The sequence below is a fragment of the Delphinus delphis genome, chromosome 6 (assembly GCF_949987515.2).
Source record: "Delphinus delphis chromosome 6, mDelDel1.2, whole genome shotgun sequence".
In the NCBI taxonomy this organism is placed as follows: domain Eukaryota; kingdom Metazoa; phylum Chordata; class Mammalia; order Artiodactyla; family Delphinidae; genus Delphinus; species Delphinus delphis.
The window spans coordinates 34,185,942-34,206,375 of NC_082688.1; the positions used below are offsets into that span (position 1 = coordinate 34,185,942).

A 20,434-nucleotide genomic window follows, 5' to 3' on the forward strand; every position below is an offset into this window, starting at 1 on the left:
CCTGAGCTGTCTGCTGGGCACCCAGCTGCTGCCCCAAGCAGGTCTGGGGAAGGGGATGCATTATGAAGGGTGCTAGAGTGTGGGTGCCCACCATGGGACCACAGTTTACTGATGGAGATTTTGGAAAATGCCAAGCTAGAGAGTAAGACCTTTGTAATGTTTCCTTTGGGGATCTGGATTTAAATTCCTAGCAAGTCCTCTCACTCCTCCTCAGAACTTTTGGCAGAGCAGAACATCAGGCCATCAGACTGGCAAACCCATAGTTACAGACTTCAAATTGTCACCAATATCATATCTCCCCTTCTCCAGTAATAAGAGCACTCCACCCTTAGCTGAGCACATGGCCACTTAGATTAAGGACTACTTTTCCCAGGCTCCCTTGCAGCTAGGTTGGGTCATGGTATGAGAACTGTCCAGTGGCAACTTCCAGTAACTTTCCTTAAAAGGTACTTGAAAAATGGCTTTTCTCCTTTTCTCCACCCCCACCCCTTTCCTTCTATTCTAATGCCTGGAATGCAGCTATCCTGGCCACCACCTTGGATCATGAGGATGAGGGCTACACCTTAGTGATGGCAAGGACATGAGCTGAATGGAACCTGGGACTCTGGGATGTTTGGGGAGCTAAGCTCCCTACCTGCCCTAGATTGCCCACCTCTGGACTTTTATGAGATGAATAAACCACTGCTTACATCATGTTATTTTGAATCTCTATTACTTACAGCTAAACTGCATTCTAACTGACAGCCTGGGTTCTCATCCCAGGGCTTTGAGGCCACAACAGGGCACTGGTGCTCTCTGACTTTGAATTCCCTTTCTGTAAAATGGTCAAGATCTCCTTTAGCTTGAAACCTCAGAATAAAGCCTTGAACTCTATATTAGAAACAGATTATGACAATCAGTTTTATCACCATAGGGCATAATTGTTCACTTTCATTCAACTGAACAGACACTGAATTATGGGGAAACTCTGTCAGGGCAGCTGCATCTGGTTGTGCAAGTTGTGCAATGGCACAACTCCAAGGGCATTATATGTTCTCTGGTTTATGTGAACAGTGGTTGCTGGAGTTGTGCAGTGCAAAACTTGCACAACTGTACCTGGCTGCCCTATACCTGTGGTGCTACAATGTGGCTCTAAGTTGCAAGAACCCTAGATTCTAGTGGGCAAATCATATATTCAGGTTCAACAAACATTTATTAAACACCTATTATGTGCCAGGCACTGGGCTAGGTACTTTTCATCTATTTATCTATCTATCTAAAAATCTGTCATGTGAACAGAGTCAGAATTGGAAACTGGGAGACCTATAGTCCAATCAAATGCCAAAACTTGGTTTTGTCTGTATATTTGAATGAGCTGCCAACATTTTCAAATAGGAAACTTGCACATAAAAATTCAGATTTCCAGGCTTTCTCTTTTTTTAAATTTTTTAAAATAAATTATTTTATTTATTTATTTTTGGCTGCATTGGGTCTTCGTTGCTGTGCACAGGCTTCCTCTAGTTGCGATGAGCGGGGGCTACTCTTTGCTGCAGTGTGCGGGCTTCTCATTGCGGTGGCTTCTCTTGTTGCAGAATACAGGCTCTAGGCGCATGGGCTTCAGTAGTTGTGGCTCGCGGGCTCTAGAGCGCAGGCTCAATAGTTGTGACACACGGGCTTAGTTGCTCTGCGGCACGTGGGATCTTCCTGGGCCAGGGTTCAAACCCAAGACCCCTGAGTTGGCAGGTGGATTCTCAACCACTGTGCCACCAGGGAAGCCCTCCAGCCTCTCTTGAAAAATTAGATGACGTGGCAATATTGGGCAACAATTGGTGGAGTGGAACAGCAAGTGCCCTTTAGTCAAACACAAACTCTCCCATTTGCCTCAGTCCCCACCACTCCCTCCTGTCTCTGACACAGAGGCCAAGAAACAGTTAACAGTTATCACTGGCTCTGTTGTTGCTTTTCTTCTTGGAAGGTAAAGTGGTAAGTGAAAAATTTCTTTCTTATGTCCACATCTCTTTCAAGAGTGGAAAAGTAAAAGATGACCCAAGATGGCCACGTGCCTCACGAAAATTGGTCCATCTTCCTCCCTTCGTTATATTACCTACCTGATGTTGTGGGTGCTGGTTTGCTGCCTCTCAGGTAGAAGGTGTGGCAGTGGGAGAGATGGGGAAGAAACTGGGGGGCGGGTGGGAAGAGAGGGTTAAAACTTTATCTATGGTAATTTCTTTTTTCTTTTTAAGGGTGATCTGAATCAAGTAAGGCAACATTTTTACATTTGTTAAGTTTGGATAGTGGAAACATAGGTGTATTCTGTACTCTATTATATGTTTAACGTATTTCCTATTAAAAATGTCAAAGTCAAAAAGCTGCTGTGCTGGGGGCTTGGAGGGGGAGGGTCAGGAAGGCTTCCCAAGGGAGGGGTGGGGAGGTTGGGCCTTGAGAAATGGGAGGATTCTGACTTGAGAATGAAGGGCTCCAGATCCAAGAGGTCCCCCAGCAGCAGAGGCAGGGAGGAGACGATGGCAGGGCAGGGAGGAGGGCATTCTGGGGAGGCTGGAGGCCGGTCTTGGGGAAGGCAGTGGGGTGGAGAGGTGGTCACGGGGCCAGAAGACAGATGGTGGGATGGGGACTCACTGACACCTGGCCTCACTCGCCCTCACTCCACCAGGCCCATCCTTGGCTCTGTGTACCGCTGGCAGTGTTTCTAAGGATGTGTGCCTATTTTTAGAGCAGAGATTTATTTCTTTCCATTTCAACTGTTTACTTCTGTCCTGGGCTTGTGAATCCGCTGGTTTGTGCTACAAGGGAGAACCACAGCCCTGTGGACCAAACGTGGCTGCTTCCTGCACAGCCAAGAGCATCCTCTGGTTTATAGGATAACATTTGGGCCATGAATATGGAGGATTTTATGATTTTGTAGAGTCGGGTGGGAAGCCATGCAGTGTGACAGGAAGACCCAGGATTTTGTCCTGGTGCTGTGGCTTACTTGCTGTGTGACCTTGAACAAGTCCCTTCCCTTCTCTGGGTTTCAGGGGTTTTTTTGTTGTTGTTGTATTGATTTTTCATCACTAAAGTGGGGATAGTACTGCTTACCTCAAAGGGTTGGTATGAGGATTTGATGAAATACATAAAGCACTGGGTGAATGACATGTGTGGAGGAGGGACTCTGTAAATCAGGGATTCTTTATCTGTGCCGTGTTCGTATATACAGGGATAGGGGTGGGGCTCAGATCATGTTTAAGTGTTCCTCTAACTCTGAGGTTCTACAGTCCTAGGTTTTCTCCTCCATCATTTCTCCCTGCAGTTCATGGTCCCTTGGTCTCAGAACTTTTGACACATTTTGGGCTGAGGGAGACAGGTCTACCTGAATGCAGCCTATCACCTACCAGCTATGTGATTCTGGGCGTCCATTTCCTTTTCTTAAAATGATTTCAACCCCAACCTATGAGGATCAGTCTCATAGGATCCTCGTGGAGGTTTTTTGAGATGATGCCCATAAAACAGCCTAGCACCTGGCATGTAAGACGACCTCAACAGAGAAATAACTGCAGTTTTTAAATTATTATTATTTCAGGCCTTGCAGGGGCCTGTTGTTTTCCATTGTTGTTTCTATAGTTGTAATGTGTCACAGACTCCCAATAGCAGACTTCAAAATCAACTTGTAAAATCCAATTTCTTTGTAAGTTTGGGGTTATCTCTACCATCTTCTCTTGTGTAAATATTTTGACCCTTTTACTGAGACACTAAAAAATATTACTCCTTTTCCTCAAAGCCTCATTAACAAGTAACATTTATAGTGAAATTCTTTATGCTGGTGGTTTCTTTCTTTTTTTAAGATTTATATTTATGGTGAAAATAACATAACAACTCCAAGAGAAACTGAATTAGAAAAAAGTAATTTGCTGGTAATTCCCCAGCTTTGTTCTCCAAGTTGCCTTCCAGGTCCTCCCACACACACTCACAGGAGGTGGTAGTTAACAGCACAGGCTACTGGGTCTGACTCTCTGGGCTGGAATCCCAGCTCCTGGGCAGGCTACTTCATCCCTCTAAGCCTCAGTTTCCCCATCTTTAAAATGGAGCTGATAACCAAACCTCTCAGAGGACTAAAGAAGATAATCCATGCAGGGCTTTGTCCCAGTAAACGTCAACTACCTATGGATGCTCTAAGAGCTCACACACTGTACCCTGCCAAAGTCACAGAGTGACTTGTCATTCTCAAACATCGCTGTACGTTGACCGTTTTCCCTGTTGCCTGGTACAAAGGCAATCTGAACCGAGGAGCTGGCTCAGCTTCAGAGCAGCATGCACTTAACTCCAGAGAGACGAGAAAGGGCAGATCCCCTTGGGGAATCAGTCAACAGCAGATACTTTTAGCACATGGAGCATTCCTCTCCCGTGGGAGTCCAAGTGCAACAATCTCATGATAAGCTTGAGTTTTTCCAGGACGCAGACTAAGAGAGAGAAAGTTTTGGGGACTTTTTTTTTTTTTTACTGTGCCCAAGTTTGGAATCCTCTGCTGCAAACAAAGCAGCTTTCCAACTCTGTGTACTCTACTGTGTCACATGACACTGGGGCTTAACAACTGCATCACTGAAAACATAGCCTCCTGAAACATTACCTGTTAGCTGAATTCAGGTCATAAGGTTGCCAGGAACTGCTCATAAAATCAGAGACAGTTAGAGCTGGAGGGGGTGTCAGAGGGCATCTAGGCCCACTGTGTCCATTTTGCAGATAGGGAAACTGAGATCCAAAGAGGGAAAAGCACTTGCCAAAGTTGGGGGCAGAGCCAAGATTGAATAAGGACCTCTGCATCTCAGACTGTTTCTAGGAAGAAAAGGGGATAATTTTTCATACACTACCTTCCCCAACTACAAAACCAGAGCACATCTGTGGCTCAAACTATCTTCCTGAAGACTCCAGTGAAGCCTTATAGCGGTGTGACTAAGACGTGAACTTTTAGAGCCGTGTCATGGCTCTGCCACTGCCTCATTTCAGTTTCCTGGACAAGTTACTTCACCTCTCAGTTTTCTCATCCGTAAAATGGGCAGGATAACAGTGCCTGCACCATAGGATTAGGATGACGGTTGAATGAATTAATATTTTCAAAGTGCCTAGAACAGCGTCTGCACATAAAAAGTGCCGTATAAGCACTTGTTAAACCAAAATGAAAACAGGAGGAGTACAGGGTATAAGAGAGAGGGCAGCGGGCCCGGGCTGGTTCTGCTCGGGCCTGTGACCACAGCAAGTTCCTTCCCCTCTCTGGGTTCAGTTTCTGCTCTGTAAGTTGGATGGCTGGACACCTGCCGGTCTCTGCATCCCCTCCCCGCCAGGGGCTCGGAGGCCCCTCCTGGTCTGCATACCTTTGACCTCTCCCTGTGCTGTGATTTCAGAACATGGGCTGAGGGCAGGTGAAACTCGAGCTGGAATGTTTGTGCTCTCGGAAAGAATGGAGCCCCACTAGATCTTTTCAAAACTCCCATCCTGACTTGCAAATCAGGTAACAGAGACATCTCAGTGAAGGGCTAATTGTTAGATGGGGACAAAAACCCCGCTGGTCTCCGTTATCTCCTATCCTTGCTCTGATTTCTCTTCTCTTTTTCTTGAACTTAGAGAGAAAGGGGGCTTTGAAAATGTCCATTTGAAGCCACAATGCTACGAGGATCACAGGTCTCGGATTGCCCAACCCTACTCTGAAATTCAAGTGCACTTGTACCTTCCTCCTGCCAGAGGGGGAGGTGCCACACTTTGGAGCCTGTGTGAAATCTGAGTCTCCATGCCCTGGTCCTGTGACGCTGAGCAAGTCAGTCAGCTCTCTGCACCTCACCGGCTTCTCCAGCCCTCCAGTGTTCACACGCATACCTTCCTGTTAATCACCGGTGAGAAGGGCTCAGGGCAGCTGGCTGTGTGACGTGTGCTCAGGGCAGCTGGTACAGAGGCCCTGGGAATCTGCTGCTAGGGCCAGACACCCTGATATTAGGGGTGAGGCCATTTGCCAGTTTAGAAGTGAAATGGAGCTCCTAGCTGGGGCTCCAGCAGTCCTTAGGGACTCTACTCCCGGCTCTGAGAGGGCTCCTCATCTGCCCCCTTCCCACTCCCAGGTCTGTTGCCTGGCTCTGACCCTTGTCATCACCTACCCAATTTGTAGCCACAGGCTAATCTAAACTCACCCCCATCCAGGGGCTCAGGGCAACTCCAACAGCCCCAAGGCCAGAGGCAGCAGGCTCTGGGGGCTCCTGGGAGTCTGTGCTTCACCCTGAAAACAGCAAAGATTCTGCAAGATGGCAGAAGGGTTGTGGAGAGGGGCAGGGGCCCTTCCTTATCTTCAGGAAAGATCTCTGTCACTACCATGGGAGCCCTTCCACCTCTCACCCATCTCCCCAGCCTCTCCTCCAGTCCATCTGTCCTTAGTCAGCAAGTCCACTGACTCTCTGCCTTCGGGACTCCCTGGGCCTGCTGAGAAAAGTCCAAACTCTTTCGTCTTCCTTGCACCCCTCTGCCCCCATATCTAGCCCAACCCCCCTTCCAGGCTCAGCGAGCCCTCCACAGAAACCACGCCTAAACTCCCCATCCCCAATTACTTGCTGTACATGAACCTTTGCTTGTGACCTTCACTCAGCATAGAATTCTTTGTTTTTATTCTTGACTTTGAAAAATCCAGGACCCAGTCCCAGTATCACCTATTCTGTGAAGCCTCCCACCAAAAAGAATTAATCCTCTCCCTGAGTGCTCCCACTTAGGACACGGTTTATTATGCCCGCTCCCCACTGGATGGAGGGCCTGAAGGGCAGAATCCCCGCTAGGCTCCCCTGCTGGTGGCCGCACAGGGGTCGGCGCATGGCAGGTAACTGAGTCATGTTTACTGAATTGACTAGAAGTAGCTTCATCCTCCTTCAGTTCTCACTTTTTAAAACTATCTGCTCTTGCAATTCTAGACAACGGTGATCTAGGATAGAATCAGAACAGAATAACTTTATAGCACTAAAGCTGGAAGCTTGATTGTTTCTTCCCTACGTCACTCGTTTTCATGGAAACCCAGGCTAATGGAAAGCGATGGTGCAGGGGAAGGAGGAACCCAAGGCTCTCCCACCAACGCTGTCTTCTAATCAACCCCAGCAGCCTCACCTCAGGGACCGTCTCCTCCTGGCGGGGTCGGGGGTGGGGGCAGCAGGGGTCGTGAATAGCAAGATGAGAGCACATTGCTGGAGGGGCTTGTCACTCTGTGTGGCCTAGGGCCCAGCACCCCTAAACAAGGATTCTGGGTTATCTAGAAAGAAGACATTTAATCAAACCTGGAGATAAGACCAGGTTATAAGCTCATGGAAGCTTAGCTTTGAATGGGACCAAGCAACTCCATTATTTCATGGATGGGGACACTGAAGCTTAGGGACGGACAGCAACTGGCGCAAGGTCACATGAATGTAAGAGACAGGGCCAGGGTTGCACCTGGGACACGTAACCTCTAGTCCTGCGTATTCCCTGCTAACCTACATTCCCTCTACACTAGCTGCAACTACTTGAGGGTTAGTGAAATGGTAGCGTTTTCTTGTGTGGATCACTGTTAAACTAGGGTTGAGCAGTGACAGGTTTTTTTAAAAAGGCATGAAATATCCCATTTTTAATTTAAAAATATATCAAATGGGAAATTCACTTAATTCAGTAACATTCATTCTCTCCCTTCTCTGAGCTGGGCATTAGCCGGGGTACCTGAAATAGCCACCTCCCTCAGCTCTGCTGACTGCTCCATGGTGACCGGCCAAACCACAGACATGACCAGGGAGCCTCCTGCCTTGTGATGCCGTAACCTCACTGCAGAGGCAAATTCTGAGTATTAACCACACTTATATGTGCTACCTGACACGTATTCCCCACCATCCTGTGGCAGCTGGCTTGACAGAACGGTGGACTTGGCTTTTGCAGACTCAGTTGCAGTACAGATAGGTGGTAATACCCTGCAGGACTGGGGCAAGGGTCTCTAGGAGGCTGTACATACTCTGAATCAGAGTCCAATATATGGAGCTTCTCCTCCCACGGCCAGGATTCACGGGCCTAGAAAATGGGAGTAGCACTCCTCACTATTACCAGTGGTACCCCTAGTGACCCACTGGCAAAAGTTGTGCATCCTGTTCTTGTGACCTGATGCTCTGCTGGCCTCAAGGTCTTAATTAGTTCCAAAGGGAGGAATGCTTCCACTAGGAGACATAGCAGTGATTCCATTGGATTGGAGGTTAAGACTGCCACTTTGGGCTCCTTATGCCTCTGAATGAATAGGCAGAGAGGGAGTTTCTGTACCGGCTGGGGTGATTGGTCCTGGTTACCAAGGGTAAATCAGACTGCTGCTCCACAAGGAAGGTAACGAAGAGTATGTCTGTAATACAGGAGATTCCTTAGGGCTTTCTTAGTATTGCCAGGACCTGTGATTAGAGTCAATGGAAAACTGTAACAACTCAATCCAGGCAGGACTACTAATGGTCCAGGCCCTTCAGAACTAGGTTCACTCCGCCGGCAAAGAACCACACCCAGCTGAGGCTATGGTTGCTGAAGGTGAGGGAAGTACAGAATGGACACCAGCTATGACCACGTGACCAGTTAGAGAAACGAGGACAGTGTGGTCAGGAGTACTTCCTCTGTATTTTTTTATGAACATGTTTGTGTATGTGTGGGTCTATGTATGTGTATTAAGTAAATATCTTTGTTTTCTTCCCTCTCTTATTCTCTTAACATGAAACACAAGATGTATTGGTTTTATATGGTGGTATCTAAGTATTGTTAATTTTACATCATAGTATTAAATTATGGGAGATCAAGGAGAAAGGTAAACATTACTCAAGGACTTTACCTCTTCTTCTGGCAGGTTATACACAGGACAGTTGTATCATGTTAGGCAGAATTATGACCTCGTTATTGTCTTTATTTGGAGATAAGTATGGTTTAAGGAGATGTATATGGGTGCCGAGTTGACTAGGAGTGGACTTGTGATGGTTAATTTTATGTCTCAACTTGACAGGGCCATGGGGTGCCCAGATGTTTAGACAATTATTCTGGGTATGTCTGTAAGGGGGTTTCTAGATGAGATTAACATTTGAATTGGTAGACTGAGTAAAGCAGATTGTCCTCCCTAATGTGGGTGGGCCCCACCCAATCAGTTGAAGGTCTGAATACATGTAGAACAAAAAAGCTGATCCTCCTACCAGCAAAGGGGGAATTTCCTTCTGCCTGATTACTTTGAGCTGGGTAATTGCTTTTGTGTTTTGTTTTTTTTCTTGCCTTTGGACTTGAACTGAAAGCACTGGCTCTTCCTGGGTCTTGAGCCTGCCAGTTATTCGACTGAAACTATACCATCAGCTTTCCTGGTTCCCAGGCCTTTGAACTCAGGCTAGAACTACACTCCCAGCTGTCCTGGGTCTCCAGCTTGCCAACTGCAGATCTTGGAACTTGTCAACCTCAATAATCATGTGAGCCAATTACTTATAATAAATTTCTTTATACATATATATATATATAATCTCCTACCTCCTAATGGTTCTGTTTCTCTAGAGAACCCTGACTAATATAACACACACTCACACACGCACCTGCAAAGGCAATGTTACTCCAATGTTATTGTCATAGTGGGAAAGGGGAAGTGGTACTTCAGGAAGTCGGCCTACCCCTCCCCTAGGTGGTAATGGCTGCTGTCCTTGCAACTGTGACAACGTGTCCCCTTTAGTGCCTACTCACATCAGGGTCCAGCTCATCCAGCTCATTTTCCAGGGTCCTCAGCTCTTCTTCTGTAAGGGCTCCAAGGATTTCATCTTCATCCAGGTCACGGTATTTCTCTAGTTCTCGTCTGTACGACATCGTAGAAGAACTTTCTGTTCCCATCTATGACCTACCAGAAAGAGAAAAATCTTAGAAAGACCCTTCTTGGATTTGCTCTCAGAGCAAATAGATGCTTATCACTCACATGGAGCCCTGGGCATGTTTTATGAATTGTCAGGATAATAATTACTATACTGGAATCCTGTATTAAGTTGGACTAATTATCTCATAAACCTTGCAAGGGAAAAGTCCTGAGGGCTTGCAATTTAACGACTTGTAATTGTTGTAATTGGCATGGCCATTAGTTACAAGTAATAGGTGATTATAAATGGCTTACCAGTGCCTGAAAACTATTTTATTCTTCAAATAGTTCTAAAATTTTCTGTACAACCCTCCATCCTTCACCCCACACCCTGATGGAAAACATGAACGCTGGAAATTCTGCCAAGGCTGATCTTAAAAGCAGGGGAAGTGTCAGTGGTTAATTAAGCACCTGCTGCATGCAGGCCCTTCCCCTGCAACATCTCATTCAATCCTCACAAGAAGCAGCTGACAGTAATAGCTAACTTTTACTACCATAGGCCAAGCTGTGCCTTAAGTAATTCCCAAGGACATTCTAATTTAACCTCTGAGGTAGGCATTTGTCCCCGTCTTGCAGATGAGGACGCTGAGCTTAGAGAGGCTGAGTGACTCACACGAATCACACTACCAGTAGCGGACAGGACCACCATTTGAACCCCAGTCTGCTGGCTTTCCAAGCCCACGTGGCTCTAGCCATTGTATCAGGCACCTTTTCATAGAGTCACCTAACTTCATGGCCAGAAGGAGATCGCCTGGTCCAGACCTCTCACTTCACCCCCCAGGGAGCTGGCTCAGAGGGAGGAAGTGATTGATCGAGGGGGTGGGAGTCCAGGTCTGCCACTTCCCAGCTGCTCTCCTTGCGAGAGGAGGCTACTGCGTATTCTCTGTGGCACAGATGACACCTAACACCTGTGTTTGTATCCTGTCTCTGCTACTTCCATAACCATGACACTTTCACACCCGAGAACTCATTCAATCCTGATGCCACACCCTGTAAATTGAATTTTTTAACTAACACCTTTTTATCAACAAAGAAACTGAGGGATGACCTAGGGCTTGACTCAGAACCCCTGTCACCGGACCCCAGTGCTCCCCACTACACCACACTGCCTGTCACCTAACCCGGGAGACACAATGGGGCCCTAAGCCCTTCTGTCCCCCAGCTTGGCTGGAACTGTCTGATAAGATGACAAGCCCAGCTCACACATCACCTCCTCTGTGAAGCCTCAGTGTCCCCTCTCTGAGCAAAGTTCATCACGGCCACAGCACTGCACCCACACCTCTGCACGCAGCTCGCACGTCTGCCTCCTGCGGCTTCCTCATGGGCAGGGCCTGGGTTTGCTCCACCCCACTCTCCCGAGGGCCCGACTCAGGGCTGTGCACACAGCAGGAAGTCTTTCACTGAAATGAACCCAATTCCAGTTCTCACCTGCCATTGGTGGTCCAATCAGACCACCTTGAGGACATTCTGGGCTCTTCTCTTGGAAAATGGACAGTGTCAGCTTGCTGCAGAGCTGCTAGCATCTCTGTGTCTAAGCCAGTTCCCACCTGTCCTGCAGCCTATGTGAGCCGAGCGCTCAGCTTTTGTTTCTGAGGCTGACAGGCTAAAGGGTGAGGCAGCAGCTCAGAGCATTTGCAAATGCTGCAGAATGAAATGTGTTATTATGTATAGAGTTGATGTTATGGGTGGAACTGTGTCCCCTCCAAATTCATATAAGTTCTAACCCCCTGTACCTCAGTAACCTAGAACCACATTCCAAGTAAGAATGTGACAGTTACTTGGAAAGAGGGTTGTTGCAGATGTAATTAGTTAAGTTTAGATGTGGTCATGCCAGAGGAGGGGTCCCTAATCCAATAGGACTGATGTCCTTATAAAGAAGGGAAATTTACACAGGCACACAGGAAGAACACCATGTGAAGATGAAGGTAGAGATGGGGGTGATGCTTCTGCAAGCCAAGGAATACCAAAGATTACCAGCAAACCACCGGGAGCTGGAGTAGAGGCCTGGAACAGACCCTCACAGCCCTTGGAAGGAACCAACCCTAACGATACCTGGATCTTGGACATCTAGCCTCCAGAACTTTGAGACAAAAATCTCTGCGGTTTGGGGCTTCCCTGGTGGCGCAGTGGTTGAGAGTCCGCCTGCTGATGCAGGGGACGTGGGTTCGTGCCCCGGTCTGGGAAGATCCCACATGCCGCGGAGTGGCTGGGCCCGTGGGCCATGGCCGCTGAGCCTGCGCGTCCGGAGCCTGTGCTCTGCAACGGGAGAGGCCACAACAGTGAGAGGCCCGCGTACCGCAAAAAAAAAAAAAAAAAAAAATCTCTGCTGTTTAAGCCACTCAGTGTGTGGTACTTTGTCATGGCAGCTGTACCAAACTAATACAATCAGTATCACCTTCCTCACAGCGTTTTGTGGTTTTAGACCCCAATGGAAACAAACACAAACAAAACCCGTGGCTCATCTGTGAAATGACTGATGGAATTTTCCAGAGTAGAGAGAAACAAAACCTAGGAAAAGATAACCAACTTATCAATCAAAAAGCTGGGATTAATTGTTAATTTGAAACAAAGTAATTAAAAATAAACAAAAGCCAAAGTGGACTAGGCTACAAGAAAAAGCCTCCATTTCAGAAAGAGAGCAGAGATACACGTTATTAATATAAGTGTGTGCATGTGTGGGCCTCTGTGTAGGAGAAATCCGAGTGTGTGACAGCTGGCTTGATAAGAAAGGACTTGCTTCCCAAATACAGAAAAGGCCAGTGCCATCCTTTTTCTCTAAGAATGGCTCAGCTTGGTCTGACGTCTTCCTTTGACCAGACCCCAAGAATGCAATGTTCAGACCATAAATGGCCCCCCCACCCCGGCTTGATTCATTTCTATTTACTTCCAAAGAAAGCACAAGCAGCTGACGATGCTCTGGTATAGATGGAAAAAAAAACCTTCCTGATGGCTCTCAGAGAATAACCTAATTTGGATTTTCCTGAGTGGAGCCGGGAAAGGCCCTGTGGTCTCCATCCCAGGGCCAAGAGGACCCTAGTAAGGGCTCGGAGGCTTCCAGAATCAACTCACAGACACACCTCCGAATTAGCATCTCTCAGATGGGCTGCAAAACATGCTCCTGGCGCTCAAACAGGTCTTGGGTTGTACCAAGTTGCACAGCGCTCTCTACTCTGCCTGACTTCTCAAAACCCTTGGTCTGCTTTCCCACAACGGATGTCAGTCGCCAAGACAGGGAGGGTACAAGCAGAACTTCCCTGTCCTTTGGACCATGAACCCATGTCTCTGAGAAACTGCTCCTGGAACTGGAATCTCATGGAACGTTTGGAAAACACAGCCTTAGATTCACCTCTGGGTCATATGGAGAGCCACTCAGACTCACACAAGAAGGGGCTGGGGGACAGAACTAGCTGGGACGGGTTTGGAACCCTAGGAGCTTCCCATGCTTGTTACCTTGGCCGGTTGACTCATTTTTCCTAGATGGTTTGCACTAAAACCCTTAGAGAGAGTCATGGACAGACCCTGGAGAAGGGACGAGCCAGTACAAGGGTGTTAACAGGGGAGAGAGGAATCCATGTCAAAGCCACCCGGGGAAAAAGGGAGCTGGGAATGAGCAAGAAGAGAGGGGTAGGTGGCAGCTATGGGGCCTGCTGGAGGGGGGATGGAGCTGGGTAGCAGGCTACCTCCAGAGATGCCACCCTGAGGGATGCGATCATTACATTTCCTGAAGAAGTCTCCATCTTTGCGCACACAGGAAAGTTAATGTTCCGCTTACACACTCCACGGTGCCGATGAATTTAAAACTCCTATTTCAAAGGATTTAAAAGGCCCTTTCTAATGTCAAGTGTCCTGTGAATATTACAGAGTGATGAGGCATCACATTAAATAAGCTGAGAGGAACGGAGAACTCCTAAGGTAAACTATGAAGCTGTCAGCTTCAAGCCACACTCATCTACTCGGCTCCCAGGGACAGTTTCTCTAAGGTGAGATTCTTCTCCTATGGTCAGTGATGTGGAAGAACTGGAGGTGGGGGACAGACAGGGCAGGAGGGAGGTGAAAACACCACGTTAATAGAGCCCACTGCAAGCTCGGCTTTAAAAGATGGCTTGGGGGAACTCCCTGGCGGTCCAGTGGTTAGGACTCCATGCTCTCTCTGCCAAGGGCCTGGGTTCAATCCCTGGTCGGAGAACTAAGATCCCAGAAGCTGCACGGCGTGGCCAAAAGAAGAGAAAAAAAAAAAAAAAAGATGGCTTGGAAGAGATGGTATTTTATAGCTGTTAGTAAAAGGCCCCTGTTTCCTAGTAAAAGAGGTGTCACAGATGGACACAGACCTGAGATTCAGAGGACTTTGGCTGGTGTGCCAGTTGTGGTGGTGACTCCCTGGGTGACCCTCACTGAATCCCTCCCCTCCTCTGGGCCTCTGTTTGCTCATCTGTAAAATAAGCATAAATGGACCCGGAAATTCTGCTTGTAACCTATCCCCCTGGGTGGTCTTTAAACTGTGCTCAGTGGAGAGCTCAGGCTCTGAGAAAGCTCTTCCAGAGCCCCTGCAGGGGGTTAAATAGGAGAGGCTAAGCAAGAGGGCTCACCCCTCGTACTGTCTGATTTATGGAGGGTTCCACATAAGGTTTCTCTTGAAGAAAGGATTCAGCTGCTAAAATAAAAAGTTGAAAATCACGTCCAGCCTGGGGCTGGGGCGTGGTCAACGCCGGCTCCACAAATATTAGCCACATTATTATGAGGCTGCGGCAGCCACCGCTACTGCTGGGGCCGCTGCCTCTCCGCCGCCCTCCCCTGCTCCCCCATCATCTGTCTGTAATGTTTGCCAGGTAAGGACATGTGTCTTGTCCTCATGGCCCCAGTGCCTAGTCCTGTGCTTGGTAAAGGTGTTAGGAGGGCATGAGCACATTTGGGCTTTGCTCTAGTGTCCTTGGAACTTGGGGCAAGTCCCTTCTCTTCTCAGGTCCTCTGTTTCCCCTTCTTTAATGTGGAAAAAACTGGGAGGGCTGGGAACCCAAGAGGGGAGGGATGGGCAGGAAGGGGTGATGAGGCTGCCCAAGGCAGAACCGCGCCGCTGCTGCCTGCTTTACAGATTGGGTCCTGAGTAAGAGTTGGTGAGGAAAAGAAAAGGACAGCTCAATAAATTAAAGACGCGTTTAAAAACTGAAGTCTTCCAAATCCTGTGCATTTTACACTATTGGCACATCTGGCCTCCCTGCTTCTCAGTGGCAGAAACCTTAAGCTTCTGCTAAATATGAAAATAATAGAATTTACAAGCTGTGCCAGGAAGTAGAACCAGGCAGGTTGGATGGTAAAAATGAGTGGGTCAAGGGCTGAGGCCATCCATCAGGAAGCTTCAGGAATGAAAGCTCTGAGACAGGGCAGCTCCTGGAGCACCGAATGCATTTTTAGATCTTTCACGGGAGGTGGGTGCAGTCACTTGTGCTAATGGCTCTTCCAGCATCTGCCCCAGGGGACACTGCGGCAGGAGGCTCTGGAGAGGTATCTTGATTTATGGACTGCATTTCCCTGAGGTCAGGAAGAGCTGAGTCACAAGTTCAAATGAATATTTTCCAGTTATACCATCTTGTTATTTCAGCCACAGTGAAGGGAGGTGGATTTACAAACAAAGTTGATTCTTCGTAACCCTTCTCCTCCGTCTTTGTCTTCTCTTCTCTTTGGGAAGACACTTTGGCTGAAGGGATTTTAGGCCATGATCCCTCATCACTGAAGCCTGAGCCTCTCTCTTCCATTGGCTCCAGGGACACAAAAGTGAGTGCCTGAGATGTCCTCTGTTCCTCCCGAGAGAGCTGTCTCCCCACTGCCCTCCTCCAAGGGGCACCTCTGGGGGCAGCCATGCTGTATAGCATGTGATCCCTACCTCAGCTGACTGGGCAGAGTGGGTGCCTGGCTCAAAGGCAGCCAACTGAGTGGCTAGTCAGTGATCTATGTGGCTTGGATTTAAAAGAAGAGTGAGCTGGCTGAATGAGCCCCTTCATTCCTTGGCATTTGTATTGGTTCCTGAGACTGCCCTAGCAAAGTACCACAAACGGAGGGGCCTAAACAGCAGAAATTCATTGCCTCTCAGTTCTGGAGGCTAGAAGTCCAAAATCTAGGTGTGGCAGGGCTGGTCCTTCTTGTGGGGAGATCTGGGGGGTGAACTCGTGGGGCTGAGGGATGGGGAACACGGCATCCCAGAAGAGCCCAGTCCCTGCTCCCTCAGGCTTGGGCTGCTACGGCTCCTGCTGGAGTCCCATGAGACTCCCGCCCCACCACAGTCCTTACAAGACCCACCCTCTCCTCGCACACCCTCGCTGCACTCAGTTACCTCGAATGCATCCCTGCCCCTTGCGGCCAGACAAGTACGAAGCTGTCCCGGTTTGCCTCCTTCCTTTCTCCCCACCCCTTCTCATTCTCCCTGATGACGGATTCTTCTTGGCCCACCTGTGCCCCTGGGCGCTGCCCTCTTACATCTCACACTCCCCCTGGGGGCTGTCTCCAAGCGGGGTCAGCTCTCAGTGATAAGCTGATGACCCTCGCAGGGTCTCGTGCTCTGTTGAGCGCATCTCCTGGAGTCCCTCAGGCTTCACGTGCCCAACCCGGAGGGCAGTCACCTCTCCGCCACCACCAGCCCCTCACCCTGCTGCCGTCAGCCACCCAGGCCAGACACCTGGGGGTCAGTCCAAACCCTCCCCTCGACCTCCCCAGTTCTGGTGGGTCCCCACGCCTGTCAACCCTCTCTCTCTCTCTCTCTCATTTATTCTTTGGAATGCTATAGGGGTTTTTGTTGTTGTTGTTGTTGTTGTTAGATTGTGGTAAAATACACAGCACAAAATGAACCATTTTAAGTGTATAGTTCTATCGGATAAAGTACATTCACGTTGTTGTACAGCCATCACCAGCATCCATGTCCAGAACTTTTTCATCTTTCCCAGCGGAGACCCTGTCCCCCTTTAAGTGCTAACTCCCCGTCCCGCTCCCCCCAGACTCTGCAGCCACCATTCTGCTTTCTGTCTCTATGAATCGGACTACTCGAAGTGCGTCATCCGAGTGGAATCATACACTGTTGTCCTTTTGTGACTAGACTTCCATCTCTTTACCATCCCTTGTATCTGTCCCTCCTCTCCCTTGTCACAGCGACTGCCTTTTTTGGATCTGTGTTGTCACAACAGCCTCCCCACCCAGTTCCCTGCCTCCGTTCTGCTACCTTCCTGTCCACACGCAACTCAGCCTTCAAGTGATCTTTGTGAAAGTCACTTCTTTTTTTTTTTTTTTTTTTTTTTTGCGGTACGCGGGCCTCTCACTGCTGTGGCCTCTCCCGTTGCGGAGCACAGGCTCCGGACGCGCAGGCTCAGCGGCCATGGCTCACGGGCCCAGCCGCTCCGCGGCATGTGGGATCTTCCCAGACCGGGGCACGAACCCGTGTCCCCTGCATCGGCAGGCGGATTCTCAACCAATGCGCCACCAGGAAAGCCCGAAAGTCACTTCTGATGCTGCTGCTGAGCTGAAGCCACCTTCAACAGCCCCCATTGTGACAGATGGAGCGCAAACTCCCCAGCCTGGGGTTTGAGGCCATCGGAGACCTGGTGGCCTCTGTGCCACCCCAGCTTCTAATCCCCGCACAGGCTTTCCCCTTCCAGCTGGACCCTCCACTCGCCCCCAGCACCTGAGCACCCCTGACATTCTGGGCCAAGCACATGCAGTCCTCTCAGCCTGGAGCACCCTCTCCCCACCTCCTCACTGGAGGTGAGGCCTCCCTGCCGTGCTTCCCTGCCCAGTGGAGGTGACCGCGGCTCCCACCTCCCAGCCCCCAGGCTGAACTGGGTTGGGGACAGCATCACATCTGACCAGCATCACACGCACAACTCAGGCTAAAGGCTCCGTTACTGCAGGTCAGTCAGGAATGCAGACCCCCCGGAGCTGGGTGGACACCAGAATTCTATCCCAGGCTAGTGACCCCAAAGGGAAGAAAGTCAACTGTCCCTCGACTGGATGGGGCAGGGTAGGGTGTGGAAGAGGTAGACAAGTAGGGATTGGAAGTTTGGGGGGCTTACCTTCCTCAGTGTTTAAGCTTTGGAAGAGGGTCATAAAATGTGACACAATAATTACACCCAAAACCAGTCCAAAGTGCAGAGACCTTTGCAACTTAAAACAAACAAACAAACACTTTCATGCCCGCAGTTTCATGTCCCCTGCAGGGCAAGAAGTGAGAGTGCCTTGGCATGTTGTCATCTATGATTGGATCCAGACAGACAGGGGGAGGGAGACAGCTGGACCAAGAGGGCCCAGCTCTCCCAGGCACCATCTCGTGTCCCCAGGCAGCCCCTGTGTGATGGCCTGAGTGCTCACTTAGCCCTGATGAAAGACTCTCCCAGGCAGGACTGGCTACAGAATTTGCCGGGTCCAGTGCAAAATAAGACTGTGGGGTCCTGAGTTCAAAAACGGGAAAAAAGTGCCACTAAAGGTACCAAGACATAAAGTTTTTCCTTTCTCTCATGGTCTCTGTCTTGATCTGTCGTGGTGTCTTTAAAATGTATGACTGAATATCATGATCTACACAGGTGCCCGAGTGCTGTGACTCAGAGAGGGCACACCAAGTCCTCTGGCTGCCAGCTTCCCTCCCCTGCCAGATACAGGACGGACATGCTCTGCCCGGGTAGGGAGCGGGCAGTTGAGCCAGGCTTCTCCCCTTCCAATGGGGCCACTGCCCTAACACACGGAGACGGGTGATCCCAAGGGTATCCCAACCTCTGCACCAGGACAATAGATGCCTGGATCACGAGACGACAAGAGGCTTGCCCTGCAAGGTTGCCAGCCGAATGCAGCCAGGGCGAGAGCCCCAGTAGTAGCTGGGCAGTAGTGGGGAGGGGGAGGCTGGTAGGACCTGGGGGCGCCAGGAGGCGAAGCAGCTGGAGTCTGAGAACTCGTCCTCAGGAAGCAGAGAGGCAGCAGGAGATGGGACTTCGTGCGGGACCTCAAAGCCCTGGTGCACACTTCACTGTCCATGGGGCTTCACTTTAAAATATAAATCCAAAGATAAAATTAAGAATTTCAAGACATCGACTGCCGAGCATTCAACCAAGCACAGAGTGCTTCTGAGAGCAGGGCTCTGTACAACCTACAACCTGTTCCCAGCCCTCTTCCCAGGACACATACCCTGAAGGCTCCAGGGCTAGACTCAGCCTTGGCTCACCTGGGACGGTCCTTTTTTTCTCTAGTATCCTCCAACCCACTGGGATCTCCACTCCCTGGGGTCTATAGGAAGCTGGAGCCCTTGTGCAGTGGCAGAGGGACACTGGGATAGGAGTCAGGGGATTCGATTACAAGTCCTGACTTTGGTTGAGGATTTGCTGTGTGGCCTCGAGCAAGTTGCTGTACCTCTCTGGATCTCAGTTTCCACAACTTAATTCGTTGAGTGAGTGTTTACTGAGCACCCACGTTGTCCAGGGCATAGTGGGCCTTTGTGGGAGAGACAGAAATTAATAGGAGAGTTCCGGCCCTCAGGAAGCTTGCAATTAAGTCGGGAGGATAAGACTCACACAGAAATCCCTGGGGTGGTGTCATACACATCCTCTCTTCACCCACCACCCTCAGAGGGAGGTTGAGCTGAGCCATTAGCCCCACTTTACGGATGATGTCTCCTCTTGGGTCAGCCTGGTGGCAGGTGAAAGCATGGACTAGGGGTCACGCAGGCTTGGGCTGAAATCCCTGCCCTGGCTCTAACTGGTGGGGCAATCTTGGGCATGTCACTTAGTGCCTCTGAGCTTCATGGATTCATTTGTAAGGTGAGGGCACAACCTGTACCTCTGAAGGGCTGCTGTGAAGAAGCAGTGACACAAAGGATGGGGCAGTTCAGATGGCTGGTTTCCTTCCCTCTTCCTCAGTTTCATGAAGCTCCAGCCCAGTAAGCTCCAGCCCAACCCTACAAGCATTAGATGGGTGGACATGGCTGGGTAGCCACGAGAAAGGTGTGGGGGCTCTCAAGTGACTGTCTACCCAACATAAATCAACAGTGTGAGGCGCTGGCCCTCAAAGCCACGGTGTGATCTCAGCTGCATTAACAAAGGTACAGTGGACAAAGTAAGGGCGATGATGGCCTTGCTAGGCTTCAGGCTGGAGCTCAGCTCTGGGCCCCCACTCTTGCACTGGGGGTGTGTGATTATTTTTTCTTTTTTTAATAAGGCATTGGTTGGGCTTCCCTGGTGGCGCAGTGGTTGAGAGTCCACCTGCCGATGCAGGGGACACGGGTTCGTGCTCCGGTCCGGGAAGATCCCACATGCCGCGGAGCGGCTGGGCCCGTGAGCCTTGGCCGCTGAGCCTGCGCGTCCGGGGCCTGTGCTCCGCAACAGGAGAGGCCACAGCAGTGAGAGGCCCGCGTACCGCAAAAAAAAAAAAAATAATAATAAGGCATTGGTTATATACAGTCAAGTGGGCAAGTCTTAAGAGCACGGCTCACTGAATCTTCCCATATGCATACACCTATGTAAACACCACTCAGATGAAGATATAGGCCATTTCCAGCCCACCAGAAGGCTTTCTCATCCCCCTCCCAGTCCATCTCCCTCAAAGGTAACA

General features: G+C 49.6%; 1 protein-coding gene across 5 annotated transcripts in view; it reads right to left on the reverse strand.

Moving 5' to 3' along the window:
• The window catches only part of TMOD1 (tropomodulin 1), an 88,392-nt gene that overhangs the window by 57,100 nt on the left and 10,858 nt on the right, over positions 1-20,434 (reverse strand). For all 5 annotated transcript variants that reach the window (XM_060014462.1, XM_060014465.1, XM_060014461.1 and 2 more), the window contains exon 2: positions 9,700-9,850. In XM_060014462.1, coding sequence (XP_059870445.1) covers positions 9,700-9,843 — 144 coding nt within the window. In that variant the 5' untranslated portion in view covers positions 9,844-9,850. The remainder of the gene's footprint in view (positions 1-9,699; positions 9,851-20,434) is intronic.